We start from the raw sequence: 16,108 nt of genomic DNA, 5'->3' as shown, positions 1-16,108 counted from the left end.
CCTCCAAAATAGTAATAATTGGCTCTTCCAGAGTTCTCAATTAATTTTGTAGTACCACATATTCATCAACATCCATATGGTAAATATCTCTTTTAAAAAGAAAGTTATACCATTATGGTTATGGTCAAAATTATATGCAAGACATGTTTCTTGCATTAATGTTATTCTTTGATGATCACATTACCAAAATATTTTGGTGTGCAATAGGTACGTGACCAATGACCATTCATGCCATAATAATGACATTATTTTCTTATATCATCTCAAACCTCCTTCTAGAGGTGAGTATGGTATATTCACTAACACTAGCACTTTCATATTCTTCCAAAAATGAATATGTATTCATAAATCAGATGTTGTCACATTCACATCATGAATGGACCATAATCAACTATATGTGCTTTATAAAATCTCATGTCAAATCGATGACAAATATTACTTTCACAAAGTGAAGGATTATTTTGAGAATCCTTATTGTTCTCATTTCCACAATAATGACGATTATAATTTCGTCTATTGCCACGTCCATATCCATTGGTACATTCATAATAATAATTTTGTCTTCTTTCAGACTTATCACATAGTGCTATCACATTCTCTTAATGGAATAAGAATGAAGCAAATTCAATGGGACGGGTTTTTAATTCTTTGCCCACGATCATACATGAATTTGATCATGTCAAGACATAGAAATTTTACCATTTTGGGTGGTTATAATTTCTTTCAAACTCTATTAGAGTTATATTAAAGTTTATTGTCTTTCCTTGTATTTAAAAACAAATTATAGAATAAAAGAGAAAAATACGGTAAAACACTTACCTTAAATCCAGAATTTAATCATGAAGGAAGTTCATGGAACAATTGACAATCATTATGCTCAATCCCAAAGCTTCTACTCAATTGATTAGAGTCTTGTGCTGATAACGTGTTATGAAATAATAAAAGAAGAAGAGGAGTATTGGAGAGAAAAGTAAAGAGAGAGAGAGAGAATTCTTATTGATTTTGGGATGAATTACAATGGAATAGAACCCTCTATTTATAGGAAAAAAGTGACTTAGCCACCAAGTAATAAACCCTGAGATCTTTCTAGATATAGACATTCACCATAAATAAAATTCTATTTATAACATATATTAGTTTTTCCAAATTTTGAACTAATTATGAAACGTTCGAACAAGTCTTCTTTTTTATACAAGAAAAGAAATGCCTCCTCAATAGGGAAACACAAATATGTTGTTAAACTAAATCTTGTTTATTGGTAGAACCTTTTTGTAACAAAGAGAGATTTCTAATAAAACTTTATTACTACATCTTTTGTAACATAAATTCATTAACACGCTGGCAAAAGAATACATTAAACTTGCTAATGCATGAAAACCCATTTAGTTATCAAGATTTAATGTAACAATATTTCTTTTTTTTTCCCTATTGGAAACAGTCTCTCTATATTCATTAGGTAGAGGTAAGTTATGCGCACACACTACTTTACTCAGATCCCATCCGTAAAAGTATACTGGGCTTATTGTTATAGTTGTTGTAATATTTGTTTTTCTTTCCAAATCCAAATACAATGGGCATCTTTCAATTTGCTATTATGCCTCCCATTTACTGTTTAGTTCAATTACTCCTTTTTTTCTCGCAAACAAGAAGGGGAAAAAATAGTCTATTCAAATCCTTTTTCTTCTGACTTCCCTAACAAAACAGTTGAAAATTTTGCATGAAATTGGTACCTTCTCATGTCAATCTTCTATTCACCAATTAAGCTAAAAATAGTTGCTTTTGAAGCCATTTTACATTCAAAAAGAATGTTTCTTTCGACATTTAGTAAGTTTTTTTATTTAACATTCTTATTTTATCGTTAATGGCACTTTCTTATAACTTTTCTATCTTACACCTTTAATTACGATCACAAGATTAAAAAAAAATTAAACTTTTTGCCTAATAAAACTAAGATACATTGAACAAAATAGAGGATAAATGTTACTCCTTAGATCGAGAAGATTCCACTATCTGATTAGATCACTAAATTCAACATTCTTCATAACAAGGGTGTGGTCTGCATAATCAAACATTAGAGCAAGTGGGAGATTTCAGATATTTCTGAAATTAAAAGGTTAGTTACATTAGCATGTCTTCAAGCTTATACAATCAGACTTCAGTAGAACCTCTCAAAATTTGGTCGAGAATCGTTGGGTGTTCCATCCTTAATCAAAAGTTAGTTGTAAGTCACCTATGAAAGTGCAACACTCTTAGAGACAAGCTAACGTTCACTCTTTAAAAGATACCAAATGAGAGCAAAGTGAGTCAAAGAACCATAGAACACAATGTCATTAGATAACTAAACAGCAACTGATAAATCCAATGCTTATCAAAAATTTAGGGCCAACATAGTGACACTGACAAAAGATGCAGAGCAACTGAAAATTGAACTACTATATAATGCCAATCTAGTCAAAGAGTGAGAATCCCATGTCATCATCATCACTCTCTTCTTTCTCTTCCTTCTTCTCCTCAGCTGCAGGTGTTTCTGCAGCTGCTGCACCACCAGAAGGAGCCGCTGCTGCTGCAGCACCACCTCCGATGAAGCCACCACCCCCACCGCCACCAATGATCACCTGCATATTATGCAAGACATGAGGATAACATAAATAAAGGCTTCTCCTAGTGATATCAACAATGATAGTGTTTAACAGTATTATGACACATCACCAAAGACACCAAATAATCAAGTCAAATCAATTATGTTTGTTGGCTATAAGAATTCTCTATATAGGATCGGCTCAAATCATTTCAAAATAAAGACGGCAATGACAAAATTCAAATAGAAAACTGGAAAACCAAACAAAGAGGTTGCTATAGAACACAACGTGGAAAAGTAAGAGAATTGGAAAATGAAAAAGGGGCTGGGGGAGGGGGGAACTCAGACATCCAAGGAAGGATAAAAGCAGCATTATCTCTCAAGCCTGGCGAAGGCGAAAGATTTAGGGGGCCACTGCAAATGTTTTGAGAAACAAGCCTTCAAATGTATCATCACAGATCCCCCACTGATGCACTCAACCAAAAATATAAAGCACTTATACAATCAACAAAAGTCCCAAAAGTAGCAACTAATTATGCCAAGAATGGTATCAAGCAACCAAACAGATCATCAATTCCAGGTTCCTTTTATGTTTTAAGGGTTTAAAAGCAAGCTATTATCACATTTACAACCATATTTATAGCAAAAAAATAAATAAAGAGGTTGCTTATGATAGAACACAATGTGGGAAAGAAAGAGAATTGGAATTTGATGAGGGGGGAGGATCTCAGACATCCAAGGAAGGATAAAAACAGCATTATCTCTCAAGCCTGGCGAAGGCGAAAGATTTAGGCGGCCACTGCGAATGTTTTGAGAAACAAGCCTTCAAATGTATCATCAAGGATCCCCCACTGATGCACTCTCAACCAAAAATATAAAGCACTTATACAATCAACAAAAGTCCCAAAAGTAGCAACTAACAAAGCCAAGAATAGCAAATGAACAAACTAGAGTAACTAATTATGCCAAGATGGCATCAAGCGACAAAACAGATCATCAAATTCCAGTGTAGTTCCTTTTATGTTTAAGGGTTTAAAAGCAAGCTATTTTCACAATTGCAACTAAAAAAGGAAGAGGTTACTTGTGATAGAACACAGTGTGGAAAAGAAAGAGATTTGGAATTGAAGTAGGTGGAGAATCTCAGACATCCAAGGAAGGCACAGTGTGGAAAAGAAAGAGATTTGGAATTGAAGTAGGTGGAGAATCTCAGACATCCAAGGAAGGATAAAGGCAGCATTATCTCTCAAGCCCGGCGAAGGCGAAAGATTTAGGCGGCCACTGCAAATGTTTTGAGAAACAAGCCTTCAATTGCATCATCACAGAGCCCCACAAAAGCACTCAAACAGAAACATAAATCACCGATTTATGCCAAGAATTACATCAATCAACAAACTTATTTGATCGATGAATTATAAAACCTCAAAGATCAACAAATTCCACTAGATTCCGTTTGAGGGGTTAAAAGCAAGCTATTATCACAATTACAAGCACAAAAATAGCAACAAGTATAATCTCTAATACAGGAAAATAACCAAATATCCATTAAAAGTTTTCTTTTCTTTCCAATTTCCATACAAGGTTTGTTCTTCAACTAATCAAAAAGGTGAAACTCTTTAGTACCATAAAAACTGCACGAGAACCAGAAAGACAAAATCTATACATAATGAATTCTCGAGCTAAATCAGACAGATGAACAAGCATACTCCCATTCAGAATTCCCCATATAATTCAACTCCACTTGTTCTAACTCAGATCTGCAGTGGCACACAGTTCAAAAACCCTGTGCTTATCCACACATCATGCCTCTAAACTAAAACCCTGGGGCATGTTCTCCAAATTTTCGCTCATATGACAACTTTAAAGAATTCAATTCATTTAGCAAAACAATTTCAGCTTTTCCTATTGGACTACCTTTTCAACCATTGGTTATATGTTCACTCACTACACACATACACGCGCACAAACATACACACACACGCATACACACACACGCATACATACACACACACACACGCATACACACACACGCATACATACACACACACACACACACATATCAAATTAACATCTTTTAACACTAGGGACCAGAATATACATTATTTTCAACAAATTACATTTATCATAATATTACCCTAAAATAAACATAATACGAGTGATTCAAGTCAAAATTGCACAGACAATTTTAGAGCAAAAAGGAATACAAATAAAACAAAACCAAAAAAACCCAGATTCAAAACGATTCATCAAAGCAAAAAGTGACCCATTAAAGTTACAAGATTATTTTAACGAAAAGGGTTAAGAAAGGAAAATACCTGAAAGACGGCAGAGGAAGGAGTAACGTAGGAGAAAGAGGACTGAACGCCACCAGAAGAGTCAGTGGAAAGAGCAGCTTGAACAAGCTTGCGCTGAAGATCATAGGTGCAAGAAGCAGAAGCTTCTAGATCACCCTTCAGTTGCTTAGCACTCCATTCATCTCCTGAACCCTTGCAAACGAATGTGAAAACTCCCATTTTTTGCTCTTTCTTTGTTTCTCTCTAGCTTTCTCTCTCAATGATATACAGAGGCGTTACGAATTGTGTGTAAATTGGGGTTTTTGTAGGAGGCTGAGGAGGAGAAACCCTAGGGTTGTTTACGTACCCTTTAAAAAGACTAATATACCCTCTTCTTGGGCAAATATATATTTACGATTTTGTCCTCAATAATTTTCTTTGAATGTTATTTTTGTTATAAAATAAAGACTGTAAAGTAAAGACAAGTATAGAGAGAAATTGTTATATTATTCAAATTCAAACTGATGTACATAATGAACTGAAATCTCTTCTATTTATAGGAGAAAGGAAGTTGTTGTGTAAGTTGCTACTGCAAGCTGCTGTGTAAGCGGCTATTATACCAGATATGAATAATCTTCTACTGAGAGCAGTGTTTATCCATAACGGAGTACTGAATGGATAAGCTTATTATACTCGGTATGGATAATCTTCTACCGAGGATAATGTTTATCCATAACCGGGTACCGAAGTGATAAGCTTCTTCATGAAGCGTATTTCCAATAGAGTACTAAATAAATAAACATATTTACGGCGGAGTCCCATATGGATAAGCTTCTTCAGGAAGCTTATTTACAACGGAGTACTAAATGAACATCCATAATATATTTATAACACTCCCCCTTGGATGTTCATTAAAAGATAATGTGCCTCGTTAAAACCTTACTAGGAAAAACTACGTGGGAAAAAATCCTAGTGAAGGAAAAAGAGTACACATATTTAGTAATACGCATTGCTACGTGTCTCATAAAAACCTTATAAGGAAAACCTCATGGGAAAAACCTTAGTAAGGAAACAGAGTGCATCGCGTATTTTACTCCCCCTGATGAAAACCTTGTTTTAAATATTTGAGTCTCTGCATTCCAATCTTATATATCATCTTCTTAAAAATTGAAGTTGACAAAGAGTTAGTAAATAAATCTGCTGGATTATCACTTGAATGGATTTGTTGCACATCAATGTCACCACTTTTCTGAAGATCGTGTGTGTAGAATAATTTTGGTGAAATGTGCTTCATTCTATCTCCTTTTATAAATCCTCCCTTCAATTGGGCTATGCATGCAACATTGTCTTCGTATAAAATTGTGGGTCTTTTCTCACATTCCAAACCACATTTTTCTCGAATAAAATGAATTATTGATCTCAACCATACGCATTCCCTACTTGCTTCATGAATAGCTATTATCTCAGCATGATTTGAAGAAGTAGCAACAATAAATTGCTTTGTGGAGCGCCATGATATTACAGTACCTCCATATGTAAATACGTACCCGGTTTGAGATCTAGCTTTATGGGGATCAGATAAATAACCTGCATCTGCATAACCAACAAGGTCTGCACTATCTTTGTTAGCATAAAACAAACCCATATCAAGAGTTCCCTTTAAATATCGCAATATATGCTTAATCCCGTTCCAATGTCTCCGTGTAGGAGAAGAACTATATCTTGCTAGTAAATTAACAGAAAATGCTATGTCAGGCCTTGTAGCATTAGCAAGATACATTAGTGCACCAATTGCACTGAGATAGGGTACTTCGGGACCAAGGAGTTCCTCGTCCTCTTCTGGAGGTCGGAACAAATCCTTATTCACTTCAAGTGATCGAACAACCATTGGTGTACTCAATGGGTGCGCTTTGTCCATGTAAAAGCGTTTTAAGACCCTTTCTGTATAGGCAGATTGATGGATAAAGATCCCGTCTGCTAAATGTTCAATTTGCAGACCAAGACAAAGTTTTGTCTTTCCAAGATCTTTCATCTCAAATTCTTTCTTAAGATATTCAATTGCCTTTTGGAGCTCTTCTGGAGTTCCAACAAGATTTATGTCATCAACATAAACAGCAAGTATAACAAATTCTGATGCCATTTTCTTTATAAAAATACATGGACAAATAACATCATTTATGTAACCTTCTTTCAGCAAATATTCACTAAGGCGATTATACCACATGCGCCCAGATTGCTTTAAACCGTACAAAGATCTTTGTAATCTGATTGAATACATTTCCTGAGATTTTGCTTCAGGCATTTTAAATCCTTCAGGGATTTTCATATAAATTTCATTATCAAGTGAACCGTACAGATAAGCTGTAACTACATCCATTAGATGTATTTCAAGCTTTTCATGTAGTGCTAAACTGATGAGATATCGAAATGTTATGGCATCCATAACAGGTGAATATGTTTCATCAAAATCGACTCCAGGTCGTTGTGAGAATCCTTGTGCAACAAGGCGAGCTTTGTATCTTTCAACTTCATTTTTATCATTCCTTTTTCGCACAAAAACCCATTTATGACCAACTGGTTTTATACCAGCAGGTGTTTGGACTACTGGTCCAAAGACCTCTCTTTTAGCAAGTGACTTCAATTCCGATTGAATTGCCTCTTGCCATTTTGGCCAATCAGATCTTTGTCGACATTCTTCGACAGATCGAGGTTCAAGATCCTCACTATCTTGCATAATATTAAGTGCAACATTATATGCAAAAATATTATCCACCACTATTTCAAATCGATTTAAATTAATCCCATCACCGTTCGAACTTATTAAAAGTTCCTCACTCACATGAGCTTCAGGTTCATTGATTTCTTCAGGAATCTCAGAACTGCATTTCTGCATTTGGTGCTTGCACCGCTTCATACTTTTGTTCCTTCCTTTTCCACTGCTGGTGGTGAGGAGGCTTCTTTGGTGCATTATTATTACCATGATTGGAGTTTCTTCCCCGACCATGGCCATGACCACGACTGGGGCCACGACCTCTTTCACGTTTAGCTTGGTGAAAGTTCGTCTCATTCACTTCAGGGAATGGACAAGAACCAGTAGGTCGGCTTTTATGGTTTTTCATTAATAGCCCATTATGTTGCTCGGCTATAAGAAGATGTGAGATAAGTTCAGAATACTTTTTAAATCCCATCTCTTGATATTGCTGCTGCAGGAGCATATTCGAGGCATGAAAAGTGATGAAAGTTTTCTCCAACATATCATGATCAGTAATATTATCACCACATAATTTCAATTGGGAAATAATTCTGAACATAGCAGAATTGTACTCACTTATAGATTTAAAATCTTGTAGCCTTAGATGAGTCAAATCATATCGTGCATGTGGAAGAACGACCATCTTCAGGTGGTCATATCTATCTTTCAAATTATTCCACAGTATTACTGGATCTTTAACAGTAAGATATTCCATTTTCAGGCCCTCATCAAGGTGATGGCGTAGGAATATCATTGCTTTGGCACAATCTTGGTTTGATGCCTGATTTTTGTCTTTGATGGTGTCTGTCAGACCCATCGCATCAAGATGAATTTCAGCATCAAGCACCCAAGACATGTAGCTTTTGCCCGATATATCCAGGGCTACAAATTCAAGTTTAGAAAGATTTGACATTATTTAGGAAAAGAAAGTTCTTACCTCAGATACTTTCAAAATATTTGCTCGAGATGGCAGAGTCTCGTGCTGATAACGTGTTATAAAATAAAGATTGTAAAGTAAAGACAAGTGTAGAGAGAAACTGTTATATTATTCGAATTCAAACTGGTGTACATAATGAACTGAAATATCTTCTATTTATAGAAGAAAGGAAGTTGCTACTGCAAACTGTTGTGTAAGCTGTTACGCAAGCTGCTACTGCAAGTTGCTGTGTAAACTGCTACTACAAGCTGTTGTGTAAGCTGCTATTATACCAGATATGGATAATCTTCTACTGAGAGCAGTGTTTATACATAACAGAGTACTTAATGGATAAGCTTATTACATTCGGTATGGATAATCTTCTACCGGGGATAATATTTATCAATAACTGAGTACCAAAGTGATAAGCTTCTTCAGGAAGCTTATTTCCAATAGAGTACTAAATAGATAAACATATTTACGGCGGAGTCCCATATGAATAAGCTTCTTCAGGAAGCTTATTTACAACGGAGTACTAAATGAACATCCATAATATATTTATAACAATTTCAAGGGTATGTATTGTGAGTACGTGATTTTTGCCTCATACGAATTACTCCAAAATAATTCCCAAAATTAGGTCTTGGCTTTAATTATGTGTTATTTTAGGAATTATTGTGTGATTTTTCTGATTGTTTGCATATATTTGTGTGCGTGTTTAATTTTATTAATGCATTAAAAATACAAAAATATAGTATTTGCATTTAAGATTTAATTTTTTACATTTTTTGAATTAATTAATAATTAGGTGTTTTACAAAAATGAAAATTCAAAAAAAATAATAACATATTTTTGTATTTTGGTCAAATTGTGTGATATTCTTTTAATTTAAGTGTTTAATTATTTGTGATAGGTGTTAATTAAAGTTAATTAATATTAAGCTAATTTAGGTCTTCTATAATTTAATTTAGGATTTTTAAGTTTAATTTTTGAAAAAAGAAAAGAAAAGAAAAAGAATTAATAAAAGATAAAAAAAATCGGAATTGGGCCAAATTTTAATTTAATTCTTCAAGCCCAAGTCAAATTTTCCACAGTCCAGCCCAAAAAACTGTCCAAACCCACCCTAATCTAGACCCGACCCGGATCCCTATCTTAAACTAACCTAGACCTTAACAATCCCAATCTGCTGCAACAGTGCAAAAAACCCCACCCCCTCGTCAGTCATCTTCTTCTCCACACCTCATCTTCACCACAAACGACCCATCCTCGGAACCTAACAACTAAAGACCCAAAGGAAATTAGCAACAATCTGCGAAAAAGAGAAGAAAATGAAGTGAAGAAACAAAAAGCGAACTAATAAGCACTGGTTTCGATCTCACTTGGCTAAAACACAACAAAGAAACAAAAAAATAGATCCAAAGAGGGACAGACGAAGGAGACGAGTACAACAACAACGTGTAAGGAAATTCGAAGTCTGATTTTGGGTTCAAATTCTACTGATTCGTATTCCATAGTTTCTCTTGTCCGTCTGTTTTCGATTAAAAAAAACCATCGAGTTAATATAAGTTGGAGCCATTTCTAAGTTTGAATCGTGTGGAGGTCGCCATCGAAGGCAGCCTGTTCCGAATTCGACGAGGTTTCCGGTTCGAGGTCTCGATTTCGCTTGCGGTTCCTGTTTGAATTTGCCGCTGATGTTTTGCCTGAGTTTGGAAGATAGGTTCAAATCCGAAGTTCAGGTTCGATTTTGCTGATTTCGTTCGCATATGTGTGGTCCGGCTATAGTTGTTGCTTCATTTCAGTCCGTGTAATTGCCGCAACTCAATAAATCTGAAAGTTTCTTCAGGTCTATCTCCTATTTTTCTTAATGCTTTGTTTGGATGGTATTGTTCTAATGGTTTTGTAAATATTTAGAGTTTGTGGTTACCTTACTCATTTTGAAAATATCTATAGTTGCTTAAATGTGTTCGTGGTTGTCTGCCTCTGATTAGTTTTCCTAGATGCTCTTACAATAAAGTATGCTAAACTGTAATCTCAAAATATTTAGACCTGAACCCATTTAGTTGAATTAGCTTAAGAATTGTTTAATAAAAAGGATATTCACCTAATTGAGAAGCTTCTCAATAGTGGTAGGGTTAGAATTACACTAACTAGGTTAAGTGGACAATTAAGAAATGAAAAGCTGATATTGATAATGAGAGTGACACTAATTGATTAATTTAGAGAAACTAAGTTAGTGGGGATAATTAAAATAAGGGAAGAGACACTCGTAATGGGGATTGCACTAATTGAATGCATATAAAAGGTTGAAGAATATAGTTGGACAGGGAGGGAGAAGAGAGAGTCAAAAAGAGAGAACAAAGAAAGATATTTAAGAACTAAAAAATCAAAAAAAAAAGGGCAAAAAAAGTTTATTGTTCCATTGTCAATCTTTGTAGTTTTCTTAAGTTTTTGCTCCCTGAAGAGTTTACTTGGTTAATAGAGTTCAAAAACGATTCGAAATTGGGTTTGGAGGCTTAGTTCTGAAGTTTGTTCTGTTATTTGTTCGAGTGATTTAGCCTCCTGTTATTTTTGAACTTGATTTGGCTAGGCTGCTTCCTTGCTGGTGTTAAATTGTTGTTGTCATGTTGTTGATATTATGCTTCTCGTCCTTGACTTCACATTTCTTTGTTTCTTGTTTAATTTCCAGGTACTGGTTCTTAAACTTGTAGAATTGATGTTCAAATTGGAGTTGAAATGGAATTTATTTTTTAGCTTAACACTAAGTTGTGGTCCATAATCTAACTTTACTTTCATAGATTACTCTGTCCTATACTTTCATAATTAGGTTCTTCATGTGTAATGGAATATGCCATTGGATACTGTCATTTATTTATAGGACTCTAATTAGTTTTGCTTGAAAGTAAAAGGCCTAGGGATACTCGGGTCTGTTCGGTAAGGATGAAGGTGAATGGCTTTTTGAGTTTTTTTTAGGTTATTGTTTGAGTTTAAATTTGGATTCAAGCATGAATATTGGCAAAATGTGTAGTTTTATTGCTTTTGATTTGTAGAAACTAATTAATAGGGCTCTATCATATTGTATGAGTGTTTATTACACATCCAGAGGTTGGTTATTTTGTATTCTTGCAGCTTTGTCATATTTATCACTGTGAGTTATAAACTACTGTATTTATCATACATTATTAAATAGGATTGTGTAGTTATAAAATATTTATCATATTTTGGATGCTAAATGTTTAAGATTAAGATGCTGGATTTGGTTTTGTTGGTAAAGCAATCAGTTGGGGTTAGTGGAATAAACTAATAAATAAGAAAAGAGGAGGTTGGAGAATTTGGACTTGATTGTTAGGTAATATTGGGCTGAGTGGTTGATTTTTTGTGAAGCCCGATCCATAACGAGGCTCACGGACCCGAGTTCTTTAAATTTCTAATAACTTGACAACTCTATATAGCTAAAATCATACATTTGTTCCAAAGATAATTTTATATCCAACACTCTTGACCTTATAATAATCTGAAAATCTAGTTAAATAGTCTATGAACATCCGTAGTTTATTTTAATTGAATAAAGTCCTTTTGGAATAATTTGAGGCGTGTCGTGCCGAATAAAATCCTAAAATGCATGGCCCTCATATTATTAATTTTTTCAAAATCCTTAGAATTCAAGGCATGTCATTTAATAAATTTTTATGGCCCTCGCAAAGTTAAAAACGTGTAGTTGCTTTAGGCGCGCTTAATATACAATTGTGGTTGTGTACACATTCGCAATTCTAAAAAAAAAACAAATCGGAGTATGCGTTCGCGCAACTTCGATCTAACTTTTTTTTTTCGTAATAATAAAATTGGCAATATAGTCCGAGGGGCGCCATCCATCATTAAATCACACATGGCCCTCATATAAATTCCACACCCTAAATATAAAAATAACAAATATTCGTAGTTTATTTTAGGCTCGATTTAGACTAGTATTGTGATTATGTATACGTTCGCGTAACATAATTGCGAATTTAATTCTAAAAGGTAACTCGAGGGATGCGTTCGCGCAACTTCAACCAAACCTTTCTTAATATAAATAAACCAAGCGTTATTAATTGTGCACACGTTTGCATGACATGATTTTTTGACGCGCCAAAAGAAAAGAGTATACGTACGTGTAACTCAATTCTTTAATTACAAACAAATCAAGTGATTAAAAGCGGTAAAAGGTAAATGCACATAGGTTTTAAAATAAGTAATTAGGCAATTTTAGCCAAGTATAAATCACTAAGCGACCGTGCTAGAACCACGGAACTCGGGAATGCCTAACACCTTCTCTCGGGTTAACAGAATTTCTTACCCGGATTTCTATGTTCGTAGACCATTAAATAAGAGTCAGCTTCCTCGATTCGGGATTTTAACCGGTTACTTGGGACACCATAAATTATCCCAGGTGGCGACTCTGAAATAGTTAAATAATCTCATTTCGAATAATGTCACTTTAATTGGAAAAAACTCCCCATATACCCCTCAGGTGTGTAAAAAGGAGGTGTGACATCTCTGGCGACTCCGCTGGGTACGGAACCCAGAATCTCTGGTTCAGGGTTCAAGAATTTATGCTTAGAATAATTGTTATATTTGGCTTTATTTTTTTTACCTAGTTTTGTTCATATGTTTGTGCGAAATTGTGCTTTTTACCGCTTTGATATTATCTGAACTGTATATATAAACTGTTGCGAAACCTTTCTTCTTTCTGAGTCTTCTGAATTTATGGTGCACACGTGCGCGTGGCCCACCTTTCTGTTAGAAGTCATACCAAATAGAACGAAGTTGGGCCAAGTAATTAGGCCGGGTAGACTTTCGTGCTCCCGGTACGTTGCCCCCACTTCGGCTCAAGCTGTCCGCTTGGGTAAGCCAGGTCTAGAACAGTATACCCCAGGTTTTACACTTAGAATAACTCAGCTTCATGTCGGATCCCTAGTAGGAACGTTTGTTTGCATCATGTGCATTTGACTTCGGAGACTCAACACAGGGGTTGGGTTTGTCTAGGACAGGTGCACCCGAAATGAAAAGACCATCCTGATGCATTTTACTTTCTACTTGTGCATTCATTTATTTCGGATTTGCATGTTGACCAGCTTATAAGGAAAAGTTAGAAAAGGAGAATCAATGTGAGAACCGAAAATTGGCTGTTTTCGAAAAAAAAAATTCCAAAATATTTTGAAATTCTTGAAAAGAAAAGGAAATGTTGTGTTTCTTTTAAAAAAATAGTTTAATTATTACGAACTACGTAAGTTTGATTCTTGCCGGGTGATAGATACGTAGGCAACCCACATCGGGCCCAGCTTATTAAAAAAATAAAAATAAAAATAAATAAATAAATAAATAAAAATAAATAGATAATAAATAATTAAAAATGTGGGTACATAAATGTCATTGTGTTGTCATAAGTAAGGTGATGCCATTCTTGTCCAAAATATGCCGAATGTCCCCAAAGGGCGCCGGAAGGCTGTTTTTGTAAGAACAACCGCCTTTAGTCGTTTTTTTTCTTTCAAAAAAATAAAAAAATAAAAATATTGCCGGCTAGTAAACATAGCCTTTAAATCTTCTTCATCGAAGTGTTGTTTTTTATATATATGAATTGTATTTTAATGATTTTCTTTTTTCAAAATGAGTCTTGATTTTATTTTATTTTTAAATTAAAATCACTCACAGGTACAAAATGAGCACCATCCAAAACCCACCGTTCACAAATGTAGATGAGTTTCTATTTCGGCTTCAGATGTGGTGGCATGAGTTAGGAGAAGATGGTCAGAAATGGGTCATTAAGTATTTGGGAGCTCTCACAGATATTATGAAAGTTAAACCGCGCAATGATTTGATTACGACACTAGTGACTTTTTGGGACCCTATTCACAATGTCTTTCGCTTCTCTGATTTCGAGCTTACTCCCATATTAGAAGAAATAGCTGGATATTTCGGTTTTGACGGAGATTTGAGAAACCAGAATCTTATATTCCCAAAGGTTCCCTCAGTACACTGATTCTTTGATCTTCTGAATATCAGTAATCAAATCAGAAAAAGCAATGTTGTCAAAGGGTGTTGTTCTTTCAACTTCCTATATTCAAGGTTCGGAAAACCGGTTGGATTTGAAATTCATGAAAAGGGCCTTACTAACAAACAAAACAAGGACACCTGGCAGATTCACCGACGCTTCGCTTTCATGGTAGCTTTTCTAGGAATCATGGTCTTCCCAAACAAAGAGCGGGCGATTGATATTCGTATAGCCAGAGTCATACAAGTCCTCACTACCAAAGAACATCACACTCTTGCCCCGATCATTCTCTCAAACATTTATCGGGCATTGACTTTGTGTAAATCCGGGGTAAAATTCTTCGAAGGTTGCAATATTTTGTTGCAAATGTGGTTGACTGAACATCTCCGACATCACCCCAAGTTCGTGCAGTATGGTCCAAGCAAGGAAAATTTCATCGAGAGTTATGAAGAAAGAATAAAAGATTATAAATCTCCAGAAGGGGTGGAAGCCTGGATATCCCATTTAAGATCTTTAATGGCGAGTCAAATTGAGTAGACTTTGGGATGGCTCCCGATAAGAGAGGTGATACACATGTCAACCTTGAAGAGTTATTTGCTGCTGTTGGGTTTAAGAAGTATCCAGCCGTATACGCCACAGAGAGTTCTAAGACAGTTGGGGAGATACCAAGTGGTGCCTGATGATGAAGATTTGAGTGCGCAAGTGATTGAACTACACCCCGAAGCCACTCTCCCTGAGGCTTTAATCCAGCAGATTTGGAATGGTTGTCGATACTTGAAAGATGATACCCAAGTTCCAGATCCTGCGAAAGGTGAGATAAATCCGGGTTATGCTAGGTGGTTTAAGAAAAGATCCCGTGTGGATGATGCACCAGAACCTGATCCTAGAAGGCCCATAAAAAGGCCACATGTTCAAGCCTTTGATGACAAAATCCAAGAACGGATGGCTTGGGGAGAAAAGGAAAGGGGGTAAAAAGTAATTATTCATGCCTTAGAAGAAAGCCTGAGGAACCTCAATTTGGAGAAAGACTTACAAGCACAAGAAGCAGAAGGTGAAAAGAAGAGTTTGATTAGCGAGAATAAAACTCTCCGCGCTCAGTTTCAGCAGATAAAGAAAACCTCTGAAGCGCCAGTGAGAAGCTGGAAAGATTAGAAAATCATTGTCAATCTGATGGAAAAAATGCAAGATTATGACTCCATTTTGACAAAGACTGAAAAAGCCTTAGACAAAGCTAAGGAAAAAATCTTACAATTAAATGAGGAGGTCAAATCAAGTAAGGAGCGCCAAGTAATGAGATTCGAAGAAGAAATGGCTCAATTCAAGAGAGAGAGAAGGACCATTGGATACATTCAGTAGCTCAACTTCATGCACAGTTAGAAGAAATGAGAAGGTACAATAGAGAACATCAGCACGCAGATATTGATAGGGAGAAAGCACAAGCAAGACTCGATCAAGCCAGACTTCAAGCTCAATTGGAGTCACATTAGATCGTGAAGACCACATAAGAGATATAGCTACCACTCGCCAATAGCGATTGCAAAACTAAGACTAAAATTTCCAAGAT

The 16,108-nt window shown here is 35.5% G+C and overlaps 1 protein-coding gene and 3 non-coding genes across 4 annotated transcripts; all 4 read right to left on the bottom strand.

Annotated features, from left to right (window-relative positions):
- Positions 1-2,300: 2,300 nt before the first annotated feature.
- LOC104223978 (large ribosomal subunit protein P3-like) lies at positions 2,301-5,199 on the bottom strand. The gene is made up of 2 exons (XM_009775526.2): positions 4,891-5,199; positions 2,301-2,615 (listed from the first exon to the last, which is right to left on the bottom strand). The coding sequence occupies exons 1-2, from the start codon at positions 5,086-5,088 to the stop codon at positions 2,448-2,450; spliced, it is 366 nt and encodes a 121-aa protein (XP_009773828.1). The 5' UTR covers positions 5,089-5,199; the 3' UTR covers positions 2,301-2,447.
- On the bottom strand, positions 2,917-3,039 carry LOC138882543 (small nucleolar RNA SNORD14). The gene has a single exon (XR_011404135.1). It is a non-coding gene; the product is annotated as a small nucleolar RNA SNORD14 (small nucleolar RNA).
- On the bottom strand, positions 3,302-3,424 carry LOC138882542 (small nucleolar RNA SNORD14). The gene has a single exon (XR_011404134.1). It is a non-coding gene; the product is annotated as a small nucleolar RNA SNORD14 (small nucleolar RNA).
- Positions 3,781-3,903, bottom strand: LOC138882545 (small nucleolar RNA SNORD14). The gene has a single exon (XR_011404137.1). It is a non-coding gene; the product is annotated as a small nucleolar RNA SNORD14 (small nucleolar RNA).
- Positions 5,200-16,108: the final 10,909 nt, after the last annotated feature.

This window comes from Nicotiana sylvestris, chromosome 11 (genome assembly GCF_000393655.2).
Source record: "Nicotiana sylvestris chromosome 11, ASM39365v2, whole genome shotgun sequence".
Taxonomy (NCBI): domain Eukaryota; kingdom Viridiplantae; phylum Streptophyta; class Magnoliopsida; order Solanales; family Solanaceae; genus Nicotiana; species Nicotiana sylvestris.
Note: the sequence above shows the minus strand (reverse complement) of the source record. Positions and strands in the feature narration are given on the sequence as shown.